Source organism: Coloeus monedula (assembly GCF_965178545.1).
Source record: "Coloeus monedula genome assembly, chromosome: 11".
In the NCBI taxonomy this organism is placed as follows: Eukaryota; Metazoa; Chordata; class Aves; order Passeriformes; family Corvidae; genus Coloeus; species Coloeus monedula.
This window is the reverse complement of record NC_138791.1, coordinates 3536212-3551227: the sequence shown is the minus strand read 5'-3', so window position 1 is coordinate 3551227 and position 15016 is coordinate 3536212. Positions and strand designations below refer to the sequence as shown.

General features: G+C 49.5%; 1 protein-coding gene across 3 annotated transcripts in view; it reads right to left on the bottom strand.

Moving 5' to 3' along the window:
• The window catches only part of RNF123 (ring finger protein 123), a 48012-nt gene extending 35875 nt beyond the window's left edge, over window positions 1–12137 (bottom strand). For 2 of the 3 annotated variants that reach the window (XM_082288936.1, XM_082288938.1), the window contains exons 1-11: window positions 12001–12137; window positions 9579–9777; window positions 8469–8553; window positions 6398–6477; window positions 5510–5607; window positions 4291–4345; window positions 3878–3963; window positions 3079–3165; window positions 2513–2580; window positions 1540–1665; window positions 728–842 (exon numbers count right to left, since the gene is read on the bottom strand). In XM_082288936.1, the coding sequence (XP_082145062.1) occupies window positions 728–842; window positions 1540–1665; window positions 2513–2580; window positions 3079–3165; window positions 3878–3963; window positions 4291–4345; window positions 5510–5607; window positions 6398–6477; window positions 8469–8553; window positions 9579–9660 (882 nt within the window). In that variant the 5' untranslated portion in view covers window positions 9661–9777; window positions 12001–12137. The other variant, XM_082288937.1, reaches the window with a different exon arrangement.
• Between the last annotated feature and the right edge of the window lie 2879 nt (window positions 12138–15016).

Sequence of the window (15016 nt, the reverse complement as noted above, 5' to 3'; positions counted from 1 at the left end):
AGCCACTGCTGTCCCATGCCTGACTGCAGTAAAAACCTTGAACATGAGAATTTAGAATGCCAAAGAAGCCAGGACTATTCCTCTGGAAAGCTGTAGTGCAGTCCAGATGTCACCATCAACCACATGTGGGCACTTTGACAATATTTTTCTAAAAAAAGGTTTAAGTTTACATGATAATCTGTAAATGGGAACACCTACAGAAGAGGACAACTAGTAAAGCAGGCCTCCATTCAAGCCAAGACCATGGCATATGGCATTCCCTATGCTTTGGGCATAAACATCATCTCTCATCCTAGTGGAAAACAGTGTTTCCAGGGAACAGTGCCACAGCCAAAACAATACTCAAGGCAGACCTGCCAGAATTTCACCACATTACTAAACAGGACATCAGTAAAAAGCTGAGGATATGAACAAACTGCTTTCAAGGGTGCAAAATCAAATGCAGCAGTTCTGAGCCTAACAAACATCACCTCTTGAATACTGGCAATGAAACTTCACAGGACTGAGAACAAAGCCCAGTATGATTTAAATTAAGTCCTGGAACTATCAGGAAGCCCATTTTGCAAGGCAAAGAGCTCCAGGGACATGCATGCCCCATGTAAAAGCATGCAAGCATTTAGACTCTCGGGTGTATGGAAACATGTGAGCTGGCAGCATGTGCCAGGGAGAGCAGAACCACATTTCCCAGCATGGTGCCCGTCAGATCCAGCCAGTGATGTCAGCCTACCGTCACATCTATTCCAATATGGATCACATTCTTCAAGTAGCCCAACAGCTTCCGAGCCTTCACCAGGTCTGCCACAGGAGGATCTTGCAAGGGCCGGTAACCTTCCACTGGATAAGTAGGGAAGTGCTAAGGGAAAATGCAATCTGATCCTTTTGGGACTTCCTTTGTTTGTGCAAGGAAAAGTCAGTCTGCTTTACTTTGTACCCACAGTTCAAACCACAGTGCCTTCTACATGGATGATAAGCCACAAGCTCTTATTCCCACTTCCTCAATACTGCAAGCAGCAAGTATTTCACTTCTGCTGGGCGTGAAATACTTTTCTCATCACAAAGACCAGCTGGAGACCCCACTACAGCCATCAACAGGCACTGCCAGGACTGCTCTGACAGGAGCTCCAGGCTTCAGCATTCACACAGCAACAGGCAACACTAATACCATGTCAGAGGTCCTGTAAGGCTGGGAGGCAAAAGAGACGAGTGACCAAAAGGCTCAGCACCATTAGGGTTTCCAAAACTGCAGAGTGAGAATTTTGCAGGATCTAACTGTCTGGGAGCACGCAGCCCCCAGCTGTAGCAGCAGCTGCTGACTCAGAGCTGAAAGTAACTCTCATTTCAGAAACTTGTGTTTGTGTCCTGTAGTTCTGCTCCAGATAAGGAGGCATCTGTCTCTTATCTCCTTGACTCAGCTCTGCACACAAGTGCTGACAGCAGAAAGTGAACTGCAGTCAGGTGCGTATACTCTAGAGCCTCCGAAGATGGCTCAGGACAGGCTCTTCTCCCTTCAGACCTTCTCTCCCCACAGCTAAAGGATATCGGAGCGGACGGCTTCCGAAGTTAAAAGCAACAGATTCTTTGAAGGAGAGGCTGATGGCAGGGAAATAAGCCATGCCAGCACCCCTCGTGATGTTATCAAAGGCAGTTCCCAGAGATATGCCGTTCCTGAAAGAAGGAAAACCCACAAGGTTTTAGTCCCAGCAGGAGGGGTCTGAGGTCAGCTGGGCAATGCAGATATCTGCATTCCCCTGCCAGCAACTTGCCAACACGGACGCGCCAGTCAGTCATGCCTCCTGTCACTCTTAACCTGGCACACACGCAAATGTCACAGCTCTGCTGAGTAACAGCCACGGGAAGCACAGGGGCATTCCCATTTTCATATGAGCAGGGGAAAGCACTGGAGTCTCCACAACATGCAGAGCCTACCCAGCTTCAAGAGCAACCCAAATCTGTGAGATAACTAAAGCAGCAGGACATTTTAAAGCATGAGACTTTTAGCCTCATCTAGTTGATGTTGATGACAATCAAGGATAATGCTTTCAATCTACTCCTCCATAAAAGATGACATGGACCATCTAAGAGTTCTTAGTTTCAACTGACTTGTTGCAGAGAACAATTCTCATTGTGCATGGGAGCTGGAAACTGAAGATTTATCACCCTTTCCACAGCTCCTTGTGAATTTAGGGCAGGCAAGGTCTACACTGACCATAAAAGCAATCAATTAAAGCCAAGTGTGGCATTAAGCATCACAAGAGATGCCCTTCTCTCTAAAATCCTGGCAAACTTTACAAAGACTTTGTAGCTTGAACATCTTCCTGCCAAATGCTTTAACTGAACTGAACTGAGACCCAACAACCCATTCAGATGGTTTCTGAACACAAGGCAGAAAAACAAACGCCGGAACTACCAAGGAACATAAAGGGGAGAGGGCAGAAATAGGGCTCAGCAATCTGCTGAGCAGTGAGGAAACCTTTCTGTTACACACAGACATAAACAAAGCAAAGATGCTTACAAGCAGAAAGCAATGGTGCCCTCATCAAGGTCTATCAGACAGCTGACGATGTCTCCTGCTGCCCAGGACTGCAGGAAAGGGAGAGAAGAGGTTAAACATACTTCCAGGCTGTTCCCACATCACAAGAAAGACTGCAACCCAACCAACTCCTTTTGATTCAGGGTTAAAGAAGAGAGAATTCCTTCTCCCAGCAGCTCACAGCATTGTCAGGCACTTCTGGAAGCTGCACATAAAACCCCTGATTGGGGTGATTTTTCCCCTCTGGCACTAGGAATGTATATTTATCCCAACGATGACCCATGCTCTGATGTGCTACAGAGAACCAGAGCCTTCCAGAGACCAACAGCAGCACTAGGCTGGGAATCAGTCTGCTGGGGCTGCTAAACAAAGCACCCAGACAGCACATCCAGCACCCCTGAAGTACAGACAAGTGCTGGCACACAGACTGAAGCAGGGAGGAAGGCCTGAGGGCATTTCACAAGGCCCAGCAGAAGCCAGTGAGCAGAAGGAGTCACCTGCTTTCTCCTCCTTCCTCTCCATCCCATTCCTGGGGGACAGCTACTCACTTTGCCATAGTTGGTAGTAGTCACGTTCCACTTGCGCACCCTGTTGCCATCATAGGCATACGAATCTGGCGTGTCCCCAACGCCCTCCTGCACCAAAGTATGAAAGAGGAGACTCAGACCACACCAGGCATAGAGGATTCCTCTCATTGCAAGAGAACCTTTTAGGGGGAGACCAGTAGACAGGGAAAGCAGCTGACAGCTCACATGCTCTGCCTGGGAAAAATCCTCACACCAGGAATTAATCCAGAGGCTTGTGATTGTTGGTTCAGGGAAATACACCACTCCCCACTTATTTTTGGGCCAGAAGAAGAGTACTGGCATCTGACACTTCCCATTTCTATCAAAACAGACCCCCGGGATGCGATCACCTCCCTTCTCACACATTCCGGAGTGACAAGTTAGTGTAACTCTGCAGCTGACATCCCTTTCCAGCACCAAACATCCCACCCAGATGCAACATCATCCCACCCTCTCCTGGGCAATAAAAGCCCTGTAGCACCAGCTGCTGAGGGCCATCCCAAGGGACAGGCTGCCACCACTGCAGACACACACACTTTTTGGGAAAGACACAAGCTGAAAGTCAACATGTGCAGCAAGAGCACAGCAACACACCCGGCACAGGCTTTCACACTGTGCACCATCCTATGGACACAGACCAGAGAGTGTTGTAAAAACTCTTAAAACAGCAGGCCTGGCATTTCTAGTGTGTGTGTGGCATTTCTGGTGTGAATGCCAGCAGGGCACAGCACCAATGCAATGCTCCACACTGATCTAAAATCCCCCAGAGTTAGTATGCTACCTCCTGATTAAATCTGCAGTTGAGAGTACACCAGCCAATCTGCATGAGTCCCTGGGAGGAGATGAGCACCTCGTAAATCCATTTCCCTGAAAGAAAAAGAGGTGTCACACAGTGAATTCCTGTCCCCTGGCTCGTTTTTAGAGAAGCTGAACCTGACACTGCTCCCACAGAAATACACGTGGCACACAAACGAGGTTCAGGACATCCCCAGGATTCCCCTCCCACTTCTTTGCTCTGGCATCACACAATCCCCCCATCGTTCTCACTCCCTGGAAAAGCCACTGAATGAACTGGGGAAGAGGGTGCTCAAGATCTGGAACATAGTCAAGATTTCCTGAGCTCTCTAGTTGTCTAACTCCCCATACACTCTTCTCAGGGTCTTTTCTCAAAGCAGCACTGGTTTATCTCCTTACCTTTATACACACATGTTGTGGCCCTGATGGACCCAAAGTTACTGTGGCCAATCACCTGGACCAAGAAAAAAAAGATATTTTAACATCAGGCAAACAGAGAGGCTTGTACAGCCCTTCCCACTCCCTCTGTCCTAGCGCTCAAAACCAAAGCAAGATGGAGAGTTATTCACAAGGACAGGATAGGGACAAAAAGGGACATCTTCCCCACCCCAGCACCTGTACTTGGAGCCAACTGGCCCCACAGAATCATTCAGGTCCCTACCACAGCTCATCTGTACTTGATACTCCCAGTGAAGCACCCAGCATGGCAGCAGTACAAGGGCAACATGGTGACAGACAGGTTCCCAGTGAATTGGGACAAAATTGTATATGAAAGTGATTATGGTATGGGAAAGAAACACAAATGCTGGACAAGTTGGAAGAAAACTATAGATTCAAGGTGTCCAGACTAAAGGCCAGGATTGACAGGTAACATGCTGTCTAGAAACTGAACTGACTCTCGCCATCTTGGGACAGACCATGAAGAGGAAATGAAGGTAGGAACAAGGAATTCACGGACAAGCCAGTCCAATCCATTCTGTGGGTCAGTTCTAGGTACTGCCAAAGTAAACTACAGCAGCTGGTTAAAGGGAAAGGGGAGACCAGGGCATCCTGATTTATAAGAGTCTAAAAAACAGGCATAGATTAAAGAAGGAATCAGCTCAAGAGCAGGGGATGTGTTTGCTCAGTGAAGGGGTGAAAGGAGTGCAGAAATGACTGCAGTAGGAAAGGGTTAAATTCCAGTGGATTCTTTCAGCTGATTTTTTGCATGAGGAACATCAGCTAAGGAGCAAGCAGGTAATTAGTGGAAACAAAGGAGAAAGGAAAAGCTCGGGTTTAGCCTCTTTCTAGCCTTTTAACAGACCAGAAGGAAGGAAGAGGCAGTCTGCTGGAGGGAGGGACAGGAAAGCTGGCTGCTTAGCCAAGTGAGCCCCTGGGCCAGGGTAATCCTTTCACTTCCTCACAGCCCCACTCAGAGCTTGCTGAGACTTAGTGGTTCTGCTACACCTTTTCCCAGGAGAGCTCACTTCCTCCAAGATCCTGCAGCTTTCAGGGCAGACTCCGTTTACACACGCTACAAAACCATTGACAGGGATCTGTTACAAAGAACAAACCAAGAAGCCCCAAGTCCTTTTAGTCCCTCAAGACCATTTTCTGCTGTATCCAGCAACACACTCACCCCAAGCAAGTCATCATCGACCAGTAGGAGTCCCTCAAAGCCGCTCGTGTGGTCCAGCACCACAGTGGAGGGACCGAGCCGGCCCTCTGCTACCTGATCTGAAACAAGGGTTGCAGAAAACCTGTTAGGGAGAGTTGTGCAGGATTTAACAGTTCACCCGCTGAGTGCTTCCAGCCAGACTGCGACAGCACCTGGATTCTGCTACAGGAGAGGAAGATTAAGGTAGTGTTGCCTATGTTAGAGCATGAAAACCTCAGAAAAGGAGAGAGATTGAAAAGAAAGTCTTCACAGCAATTCAGCTACGCAGCATTCAGGACACATTAAGTTTTCCACATCACCTGAAAATGTTACTTTGACAAAACTCTGCTAAACTCTGTGCCAAATGTTTGGCCAACATGTCACGCTTTGATTGCAGCCAGCAAGAAAAAAATTGCCTTTCTAGGAGGGGAGCCAGGTTGTATCTTGCCACATCCTGATTCATTCAGCAAACGATGCTAGTAAGAACACAGGGAACAGCCTGAGGCCCAAAGTGGAGACCAGCATGAAAAAATTGTCAACAAGCCTCTGCATCTCCCACTGACGACAGCAGTGCACACTCCTGGTCAAAGCAATGGCTCTGCATGTAATTATCAGTAAAACACCGCCACCATTTGCCCCCAAACTGCTTTTCCAGACATTTTAGCCTGGAAATATGCCTCCATCTGCAAACAGACCTGCTGCAGGGCTGGTGATGAGCCCCTCACAGGCAGGATTTAAAGGCACAATCAATTAGAGCACGGAGAGGCAGAACAGCACTCACTCAGGAAAATGCCTTTCGTGATACAGCTTGTCCTTTCCAATTAAACAGCACAAGCAAGAAGCACAGATTGGACAGGCAGTATCTCCTACCTCTACTTTCTTCAGAGCCATTCTCCTCTGCCAGCAATCTCTCAAGGTGCTCCTGCAGGTTCTGGAACGTCAGGTGCTTCCTGGGGAATAAACACAGAGGAGCTCTTCAAAAAACTGTGCCTCCAGTTTTTAAAGAGTTGCAGCCCAGACACGTGTCCTGCACTGAGACATGACCCGTGAAGTTCTGACAATCTGTTTCGTGTCATGAATCTAAAGAATTTGCTGCCCCTCGTGCTGGGGCAATGAATGAAGGAAGGACCAACCACAGCAAGAACAAGCCAAGTAGATAATTAAGAATCTTACAGTCTTCAGTCTGCTCAGGAGTGTTTTGTTGCAGTAAGAAAACTGTAGTACAAGCCAACAAGAAACCAGCTGTACTACCAACAACTATGGACCTTGACTTTGCTGCAGTCAGCATCATACAAACATGGCATAAGTCAGGATTAGTTTTTTCCCTGAAGTATTTTGCAGTACAAAAAAAGAGGGAGGACCACAGCAGCAGCTGTAGCAGTTCAGACAAAGTTCAGGCTAGTCCAGCATCCTCTCTCTGTGACAACAGCTAAAACTACTTTGTTTTCATACTGAAAAGTCTCTCATGCACCCCCTTTGGGCCACTGCTCTAGAGAACTTACTGCCCTTCCTTAGTTCTCTCCTTTCAAGGTTAGTCACTTAGCTGATCCTTCCACAAGAGCCTCCTTTTACTGTGAGAATCACTAGTTGTTCCTATCCCTGCTTCCCATTTCCAAAGTCATCCGGGAAACAACTTCTCACTTCTCCAGGAGTAGGGATTTCCCTAAGACTGGTGAGAGATGTGAAAGCCTGATGGATGTGAAGATGCACAGAAGTGAAAGCAAAGAATCAGTTTTGGCTGGCATAAGAAGGGTGGCTTCAGCAAAGCTGCTTAATCAGCACTGGCATGGAGGAGGAGTTCTGGAAGGAGGGTGGAAGAGCATGAGACAGGCAGAGAGATATCTGCAGTGAGCTCCTCTATGAAGAATTCAGGACTCTGAAGAGATGTCATACCATAAAAGTTGCTCTCATACGGCAAATGTTATTTCCAAGACCTCTTTGATTGCTACTGGGCTTTCTACCAAGTAGCCACGTCCTGGGGAAAAGGGTGGAAGGCAGGAAAAAAGAGAGAGAGAGCGGTCCAACAAACTATCAGTTCTGTGCATTCAAGTCATTAATCACCAGACAAAGAAATCAGAAATACTGAAAACCAAAATGCTCAGGCAGATGGACTGTTCCAAGGCTTGCTGGCAGGAGAGCTTGTGGTAAAGTAACATGAGCCACTTTGCCTCCCCCGCACCATCACCCCAGCTCACCAAGAGCCAGAGGGCCAAGAACTATTAATAGCAGCTCTGAGCTCACGTTGGAGCTGGCAGTCCTAAGTATAGCCCATGGAATGTGACCCCAGCCATGCTGCAGCACTGCCAACCAGCAGGAGCCACAGCCCTGCCTTGCTCTGCCACACTCCTACCTGCCCTGAACCTGTCTGACTTGCCTCTGGCAAAAGAGATGCAAGAGGAATTCTTCTCATCCAACATTACAAGTTTCTGGGATACAAGGTGAAGGGGAACTGAAAATAAACAGGAAAAAAGCAGTCACTAAATAGGAATTTTGTGGGGTTTGTCCTTTGGTGACTCTAACAAAAGTACCAGCAGTTCCACAGCCTGAAAAATGGATGGTATTGCATGGATCAGTAACAGTCTTGCCTTTAGGTTACAGGGCACTAACAACCTATTTTTAATTCCTGTCCCTGAAACCTGTGCATTTTGCACTTCCTTACAAGCAAAGGGGGAACAGGAACATCAGATGAATGCCTACTTATTTCAAAAATATGGCCTAGTGATGTAGATGGGATTTTTCATGCAAAAAAGAATCCTTCCTCGCAAGCCCTGCAGTTTGAAAAAGTCATTAAAAGAGCAGACCTCAGAGTTGTTTCTGTAACATGGAGCTGCTGTGCTTTTAGCAAAGATCACTGTGTGGCACTAAAAGATCTTTCCTTTCACACAGTGCTGTTTATCTGAGGTGGCATCACTTGCCACCTGGGCAGTGAGAAGTTTGATACCTGTAAGCAGCTGCAGGCTGGTTCCCATCAGCACTGGTGAAGACTCGATGCAGATAATCATTCAGCAGCCTGCTGTTCACGATCCCTTGGGAAAAACAGAAAGGAAGTAAGATTAGGGAGTCCGGGGTAAACTCAAACACTAATTTCAGTTTTAAGCAAGAAACTGGTAACTATGGGTAAATTATGTTCATGTTTGCTGATCAACACAGTGGTAAATGCAGCTTCAAGCAGTCATTCATCACCTCACTAGCAGAATCAGAGTCCAGCACTATTGGGTGCATCTCCCCAAGAAAGGCTCTTTCCAATTTGAGCTGCTCTGCCATAGCAACTGGGAGCCTATAAATTGCTGTACACAGGTGGAAGTACATCCTCAGGAATCCTGCTGTGCTATTTCCTGATAAAGGAACTCCAAAAGCTGAAAGTAGAAATCCAATTTTATTTTAAAAAAAAATCTTACCACTAAAGAAATTCCCGATGTCCTGTTCCTATTCAGGATATCTCTTAACTGCACTAAAAGATTATGAGATGGAAAGGCTGCAGGTGCAGTTCACCTCGTGTAACCCAGAACCCTCTTTAAGGATGTGTGCATCACCTTCTCTGAACAACTCCTAGTGTCACACTGATGCAGCATTCCTTGTTTCTGAGTGCAACAGTGCCCTCAAATGCCAGATTTGTGGTCTCATAAGCACACTTGTGCTGGATTGGTGGCTCCAAGAAAAAAAACCAGACTGCCTGGAAGGTAACAGAATTTCCCAGAAAAGGATTAATTTGAGAATTTGCCAAGCTGTTCATCCTGGAAGGAGAACTCCCTAAATCAGATGAGTCTCAAATAAGATGGCAGGCAGACAACACAACATTCTCCAGCCTTATGAGGCAGGGCTGTGTGCTGAAGAAAAGGCTCTGTGACATGAGTTCCTGGACTCCTTAGTACTGCAGGGATGTCCCATCCAAAATTTTATCTCACTTTGAGGATTTACTCAGTTTCAGCCCCCCTACACTTTACACTACCAAGGTAATTGCAACTGGAAGGCAGCTAATCTCAAGCAAGGCAAGGGATGCTCCCTGAATCCACAGTGCTCCTGTTTTCACACGGCATGTACAGGCCCCTACCTGTGACCTTGGACTTCTCTGGCTCAGTGCTCAGCCTGTAATTCTTCCTTGAGAAAGCAGTCCCAGCACCTCTCGACGTCATTCTTCACAGGCACCACTTCCAGAGCGGACATAGGATGGGCAGATGCCTAGAACAAAATCTCCTGGGGAGGATGCTGCCTTTAGACTTCTCACTTTCTTGGAGGTTGGTTTACCTGAACTGAACAACAGGGATAAGCCAAAAAATATCCAGAGTCCTTGCCTGTCCGAATGACATTACACAAGAGCCCCAAACCAACTAACTGCCGACCCTGCTCTCAGTCCCACTCTTGTCCAACAGCTCAAAAACCTTCCCAAAGCAGACGAGCCATTAAGCCACAATCCAGACAGCCACACAAACCCCACTCCAAACAAAGGCATGGGCACAACCAAGCCCGAAACACAGGCAACCTCCACACCAAGCCTGGGCCAGAAGCATTGAGCCAGCACAGGGCAGCAGCCACCACCACTGCCAAACACCCCTGAAACTGGGAACAGCGTCACACTGCTGCTCATGTCCTGACAAAACACTTCTGCCTTTCTCTCCCACTCTGTATTCTTTAGGACAGTAACATGTGGCTGGTTAACCTTCTGTTTAACAGGTATTCAGATTATTCCACTATCCAAAACAATGAGAGTGGAACAAGGAATTAGACAAATGCAGATGGACTGGACTACAATAGAATATCACTGACTACAAAGGGAAAGACCCAGCTGTTGGAGTCACAGGGAGAAAAGCAGACACAGGTAATAGTATGCAATGGTGTTTACAAGTGAAAATCTACCATGAGACTACAGATTCAGGAGCCTTCCCGGTATCACTAGAATGCTATCAGAGCTGACATGTGCCAGGACAAAAAGAAGACATTCACGTGGCTGGTTTCATCCAGCTTCCAAATGTTACCTTATACCCCTCTCCTGCTTCCAACTACCCCAATAGCCAACCATCACTGGAAGACTCTCCCTGGAAATCCATCTGTCAAAGCACTTTGTGACACACAGAGCAACAGGAAGATGCAACAGGAGCAAAGGGTGCAGGAATTAAATGCTTGTTGGCAATCTCATACAGAGCAGAAACGAAGGTGAACCCAAGAAAAGTTAGTGACTCCAGAAGAAAGGAGTACCAAGCGACGGAAGTGCCACAGCAACTCCAGATTACCTGAGCTTCAGCTAGACTTGGGAAAGGGTTTCCTAAAGCCCCTTTCATCACGACCACCCCAGCACCCAGCAGCGGAGCAGCACTGCCCGGCCACCCTCCTGCAGCACTGCTGAGCAGAATAGCGGGAACAAAGCAAAAACCAGCCTGGATCAAAGGCCCTGAATGACCTGCGTCAGGAACTCAAACCAAGAGATAAAACAATCAACAGAAACACATCGTTTACCACCAAAGCAGAGCACACAGCACAATGCGTACTCTCCTAAAAGTACTCGAAACATTACATGATTTCACCTCTGTCAGGACAAGTTAAAAACAGCGAGGGCAGTCAGGAGTGCCCACAGCTCTTCGGAAGAGCAGCCAGCCTGGTTATCAGCACTGCTGAAAACAGCCTGGATGTCCAAAGCAGAGCACGCAGCACTGCCACACTTGCACCATATGAGATGCGCTGCTTCAGTGCCAGGGTGGCCGCTCAGTTGGAGCAGATGCTGCTTTCAACAGGTCAGAGAAAGGGCAGAGCAGGGGGACACACATCTGCCCCCGATTCACATAAGCAAAGATGTCCTGCTCTGAGCCTGGCCCCCGGCTGAACTCCCTTCTCTTGGCAAAGGCAAACAGCTTCCAGCTTCCAGCAGGGCAGAACACACAACACGGGAGAAGCCAGATCTGAAGCGGAGGCGACTGGAGGCAGGCAAGGAGGCCGAGAAGCCAGGCCGGGCAACACAACTTTGTCCGGCAGCTGCCGGCCAAGCCCTCAGACTCGCAGCAGGCAAAGGGAAACAGCACAGCCCGGCACGGATCACAAAACCGCCCTGCCTCCATCCCAGGCGTGGGTCCCCGTGACACCCCAGCCTGCCGGCACCCCCAACCCACAACCACCGGGCAGCACTGCCGTGCTCACACCCAGGAACCGGCCCCAGAGCTGGGCTCACCCCGCAGCCGAGGCGGGCAGCACGCCCCGAGCCCAGCGGCGCCCCATAACCCAGAGACCCCCCCTACACCGGGCGGCCCTGCCCGCAGCCACAGACACCCCCAAACCCGGAAGGACCCTCCGTGCCCACAAACACCCCAAACCCGAGAACCCCCTACACCTGCCTACAGCCCGGCAGGCGCGGCAGCCACCCCCCGATCGGGCGCCTCCCGCACAGCCGGACGACACTCCCCGAGCCGGCCGTGCCCCGAGCCCCTCCGCGGCCCCGGGGGAGCCCCCGCGCTGCCGGCACCGGGCCCCGCGGCCGCCGCACTCACCGCCGGCCCGGCCGCGCCGCCGCCGCCGCCGCTACGGCGGCCCGCGAGGGCCATGGCGGGCGGGTGGGACGCGTTGCCGGGAGACGGGCGGGACCCTCTCCGCGCTCGGGCAGGCCCGGGCCGCGCTCGGGGTAAGGACAAGGGGTGGAGATCCCCCGGTGCTTGTGTGAACTTCTCTCGAGGAAACCGAGCAGCGTCGGGGCCGGCGAGACGCGGAGCTCTCGGCCGCGCAGCTGGGCAAGCGGCCAAGGCTAGCCCGCACGAGGGAGGCCAGGGCAGGTGCTGCCGACCCCCAGGGAGACAACAACCCTCTGGCCCAGAGCCCGAACGCTGCCCTTGGAGAGAGAGGAGGAGGAGAGGAGAAGGAGGAGGAAGCCGACACATGAGTGTGGAGCCTCCCAGTGCATTTTACTGTGCCGCTGGAGTGGGATCAGGGCCAGCACAGGGGGATGGTGCACAGCAGGTCCTGCGGTGGTGCCCAGGCTGGTTGTGGGGATTCTGGGTCCAACACTGCAAGTGGGAGCGGTCCTGGATCCACATGGGTCTAGGGGTTATGGACTGGAGCATCTGACGCTTGAACGATAGAACCATAGAGCCACAGAATGATTTAGGCTGTAAGGACCCTGAAAGATAATCTAATTCCACCCCCCTGCCATGGCCAGGGACACCTTGCACTAGGCCAGGTTGCTCCAAGCCCCATCCAGTCTGGCCTTGAACAGTTCCAGGGATGGGGCAGCCACAGCCTCTCTGGGCACCCTGCGCCAGAGCCTCAGCACCCCCACAGCTTACTGATACCCAACTCCAGCAGCCCCAGCACCACCAGCCAGGTACCATCAGGGTCCTCTTGTGTCTCCCCAGACCCAGAAAGTGTCAGATGCTCCAGCAGCCCTGGGCCCGTGTGGATCCAAGACCACTCCCGCCTGCAGCGCTGGGCCCAGAATCCCTACAGCCAGCCCAGGTGCCACTGCAGGACCTGCTGTGCACCGTCCCCCAAGGATGGCCCTGATCCCACTCCACTGGCACAATGAAGTGCACTGGGAGGCTCTCTAAGGCCTGACAAAAGGGCCACAGGACCCTTACACTGGGTTGCTGGGAACAGAATGCTCGATGTCCTGAAGTTTGACCTTGTGTGACTTCTCCTTGCTGTGTAAAGCCAGGCCTCTTGCAGCAGAAATGTAAAGCTTTCTGCCCGAGAAACAATAACTTTGCAGTCCTTCACTCTTCTAAGGTATGGGGAAATCACACCAGCACACAACTCAGTCACTCTTTCCATCTTAACACCAGACACTGGCACATGGTGGAGCTGCAGACTCGCTGAACAATTCACTTCTGGGAAGCAACAGAATTTTTCCACTTCTGCCTCTGTTGATTTGTCTGCAAATATGACAACAATCTACTTGATGCAGTTCTTGAGCTCACATAGAACCTTCAGGTCAGGTATGGAAAACAATCCATAATTCACACATGCATTTGGTTCTAGCATTGGTGGAGCTCAAGGAACAGCCTTTTCCTAGAAACCACCTTGGGAAAGCTCTTAAACTTGGGAAATCTTCCTAGTTACAAGTCTGGGCCTTTTGGATGTAAAGGTGTGCCTTTGGCTCTCTGCCGAGGCACCCGGCTGTATCGCCCATTTTGCTGTTGTCTCCTAATTGTCCCTTTTCTTAAACTTTCCTTCAAACTTTACAACGAATGAAGCTCGTTTTTTTCCAGCTGCGCGCTTGGAGCGGCATCAGCGCTGATCCCTCCGCGGCTGGGACTGCATCACAAATAGTCCCTCTGGCGGATCCCTCTCGCATCACCGCGGGTCCCTCCGGCGGATCCGGCATTATTATTGTACTTACAATTCTTTTCTTTTGTTTTTTCCTGAGTCCAATACAGAGCTGGTTTCTCGGGAACCCACCATGTAAAAGTTCCATTACTGACTTTATATCTCTTACAGGGAGTATTTCCTACTTCGTTGAGGAAATTGTTCCCGGTGTGCCAGAGACACTCCTCTCCTATCACTGTTGAACTCAATACCCACCCTGCTGGTCTGTTTTCTCCCCTTATCCTTGTCCGATTCCACTTAAGGAGTTCTATTGGGCTCAAGGTACTGCCTTTCCATGTCCATTCCTGTGTCATCAGAGGCCCTCCACAGACCCAACAGTTGGTTACATTAAGCTCCTTACCTATCCTTTGCCCTAATTCCACAAACAGATTTTTTTTCTCAATTTTGAGATTTCATTTTTAATTGTTGTTTGAGTTTCACATACATGTCTTGAATTGGGGTCGATACAGAGTTAGATTGTTGTGCTGGCTTTGCCTCTTTATTTACTAGTTGTTCTTTTACTAAGCTTGAGACTTTATTCCCAACAATATATGTGAAACAAATCCATCTTTCTCCTTTTGGACATTTACTTCCCAACCTGCTCCCACTCATTCCTAGGTTTTCTACAATCCAGTACTTTTTCCCACTTTGCATACAGTTTTCTACTTTGGATGGGTTGTAACAGTGACTGTTGACATGGGTACGTGCAATGAAAAAGGAACCTGGGTGTTTTCCAAGTACAGCTTTCTGTAACACCCGTGGCGTGGCTGTGTCAGTATCCCCAGAGGGCAGAGACAAAAGAGGAGTGACAGATAAAGGAATAACAGAGCTCTGATATGGCTGATACCTCCACCTCCCATGCCTGTGGGGCTGCTACCCACAGCAGGGGTATGTGATCTTCTTGGTGGCAGCTACAGTGGTCATCGGGCCTTGTCCTCTATTTCCTCGTCACTTCCTTTTCGCTGATTTCCAGGCAAATTGCTTTTGACACTTCTTAATTGTAGCTTCCCACCATTCCTCAGGTATCTCCCATTCAACAGGCACTAGTTGAATGCACAAAGCAGGGTTACTGTTTCAGCTGTTCTTTGCTCTACCTGGATGGGGAATAGATTTGGCGTTCGACACTCCATGCAGTGAGAGTGTCGTTTCTGTGAACTACAGTACCAATATTTTTTACAGCCTAGACATTTACATTTAACCCAGCCAGCA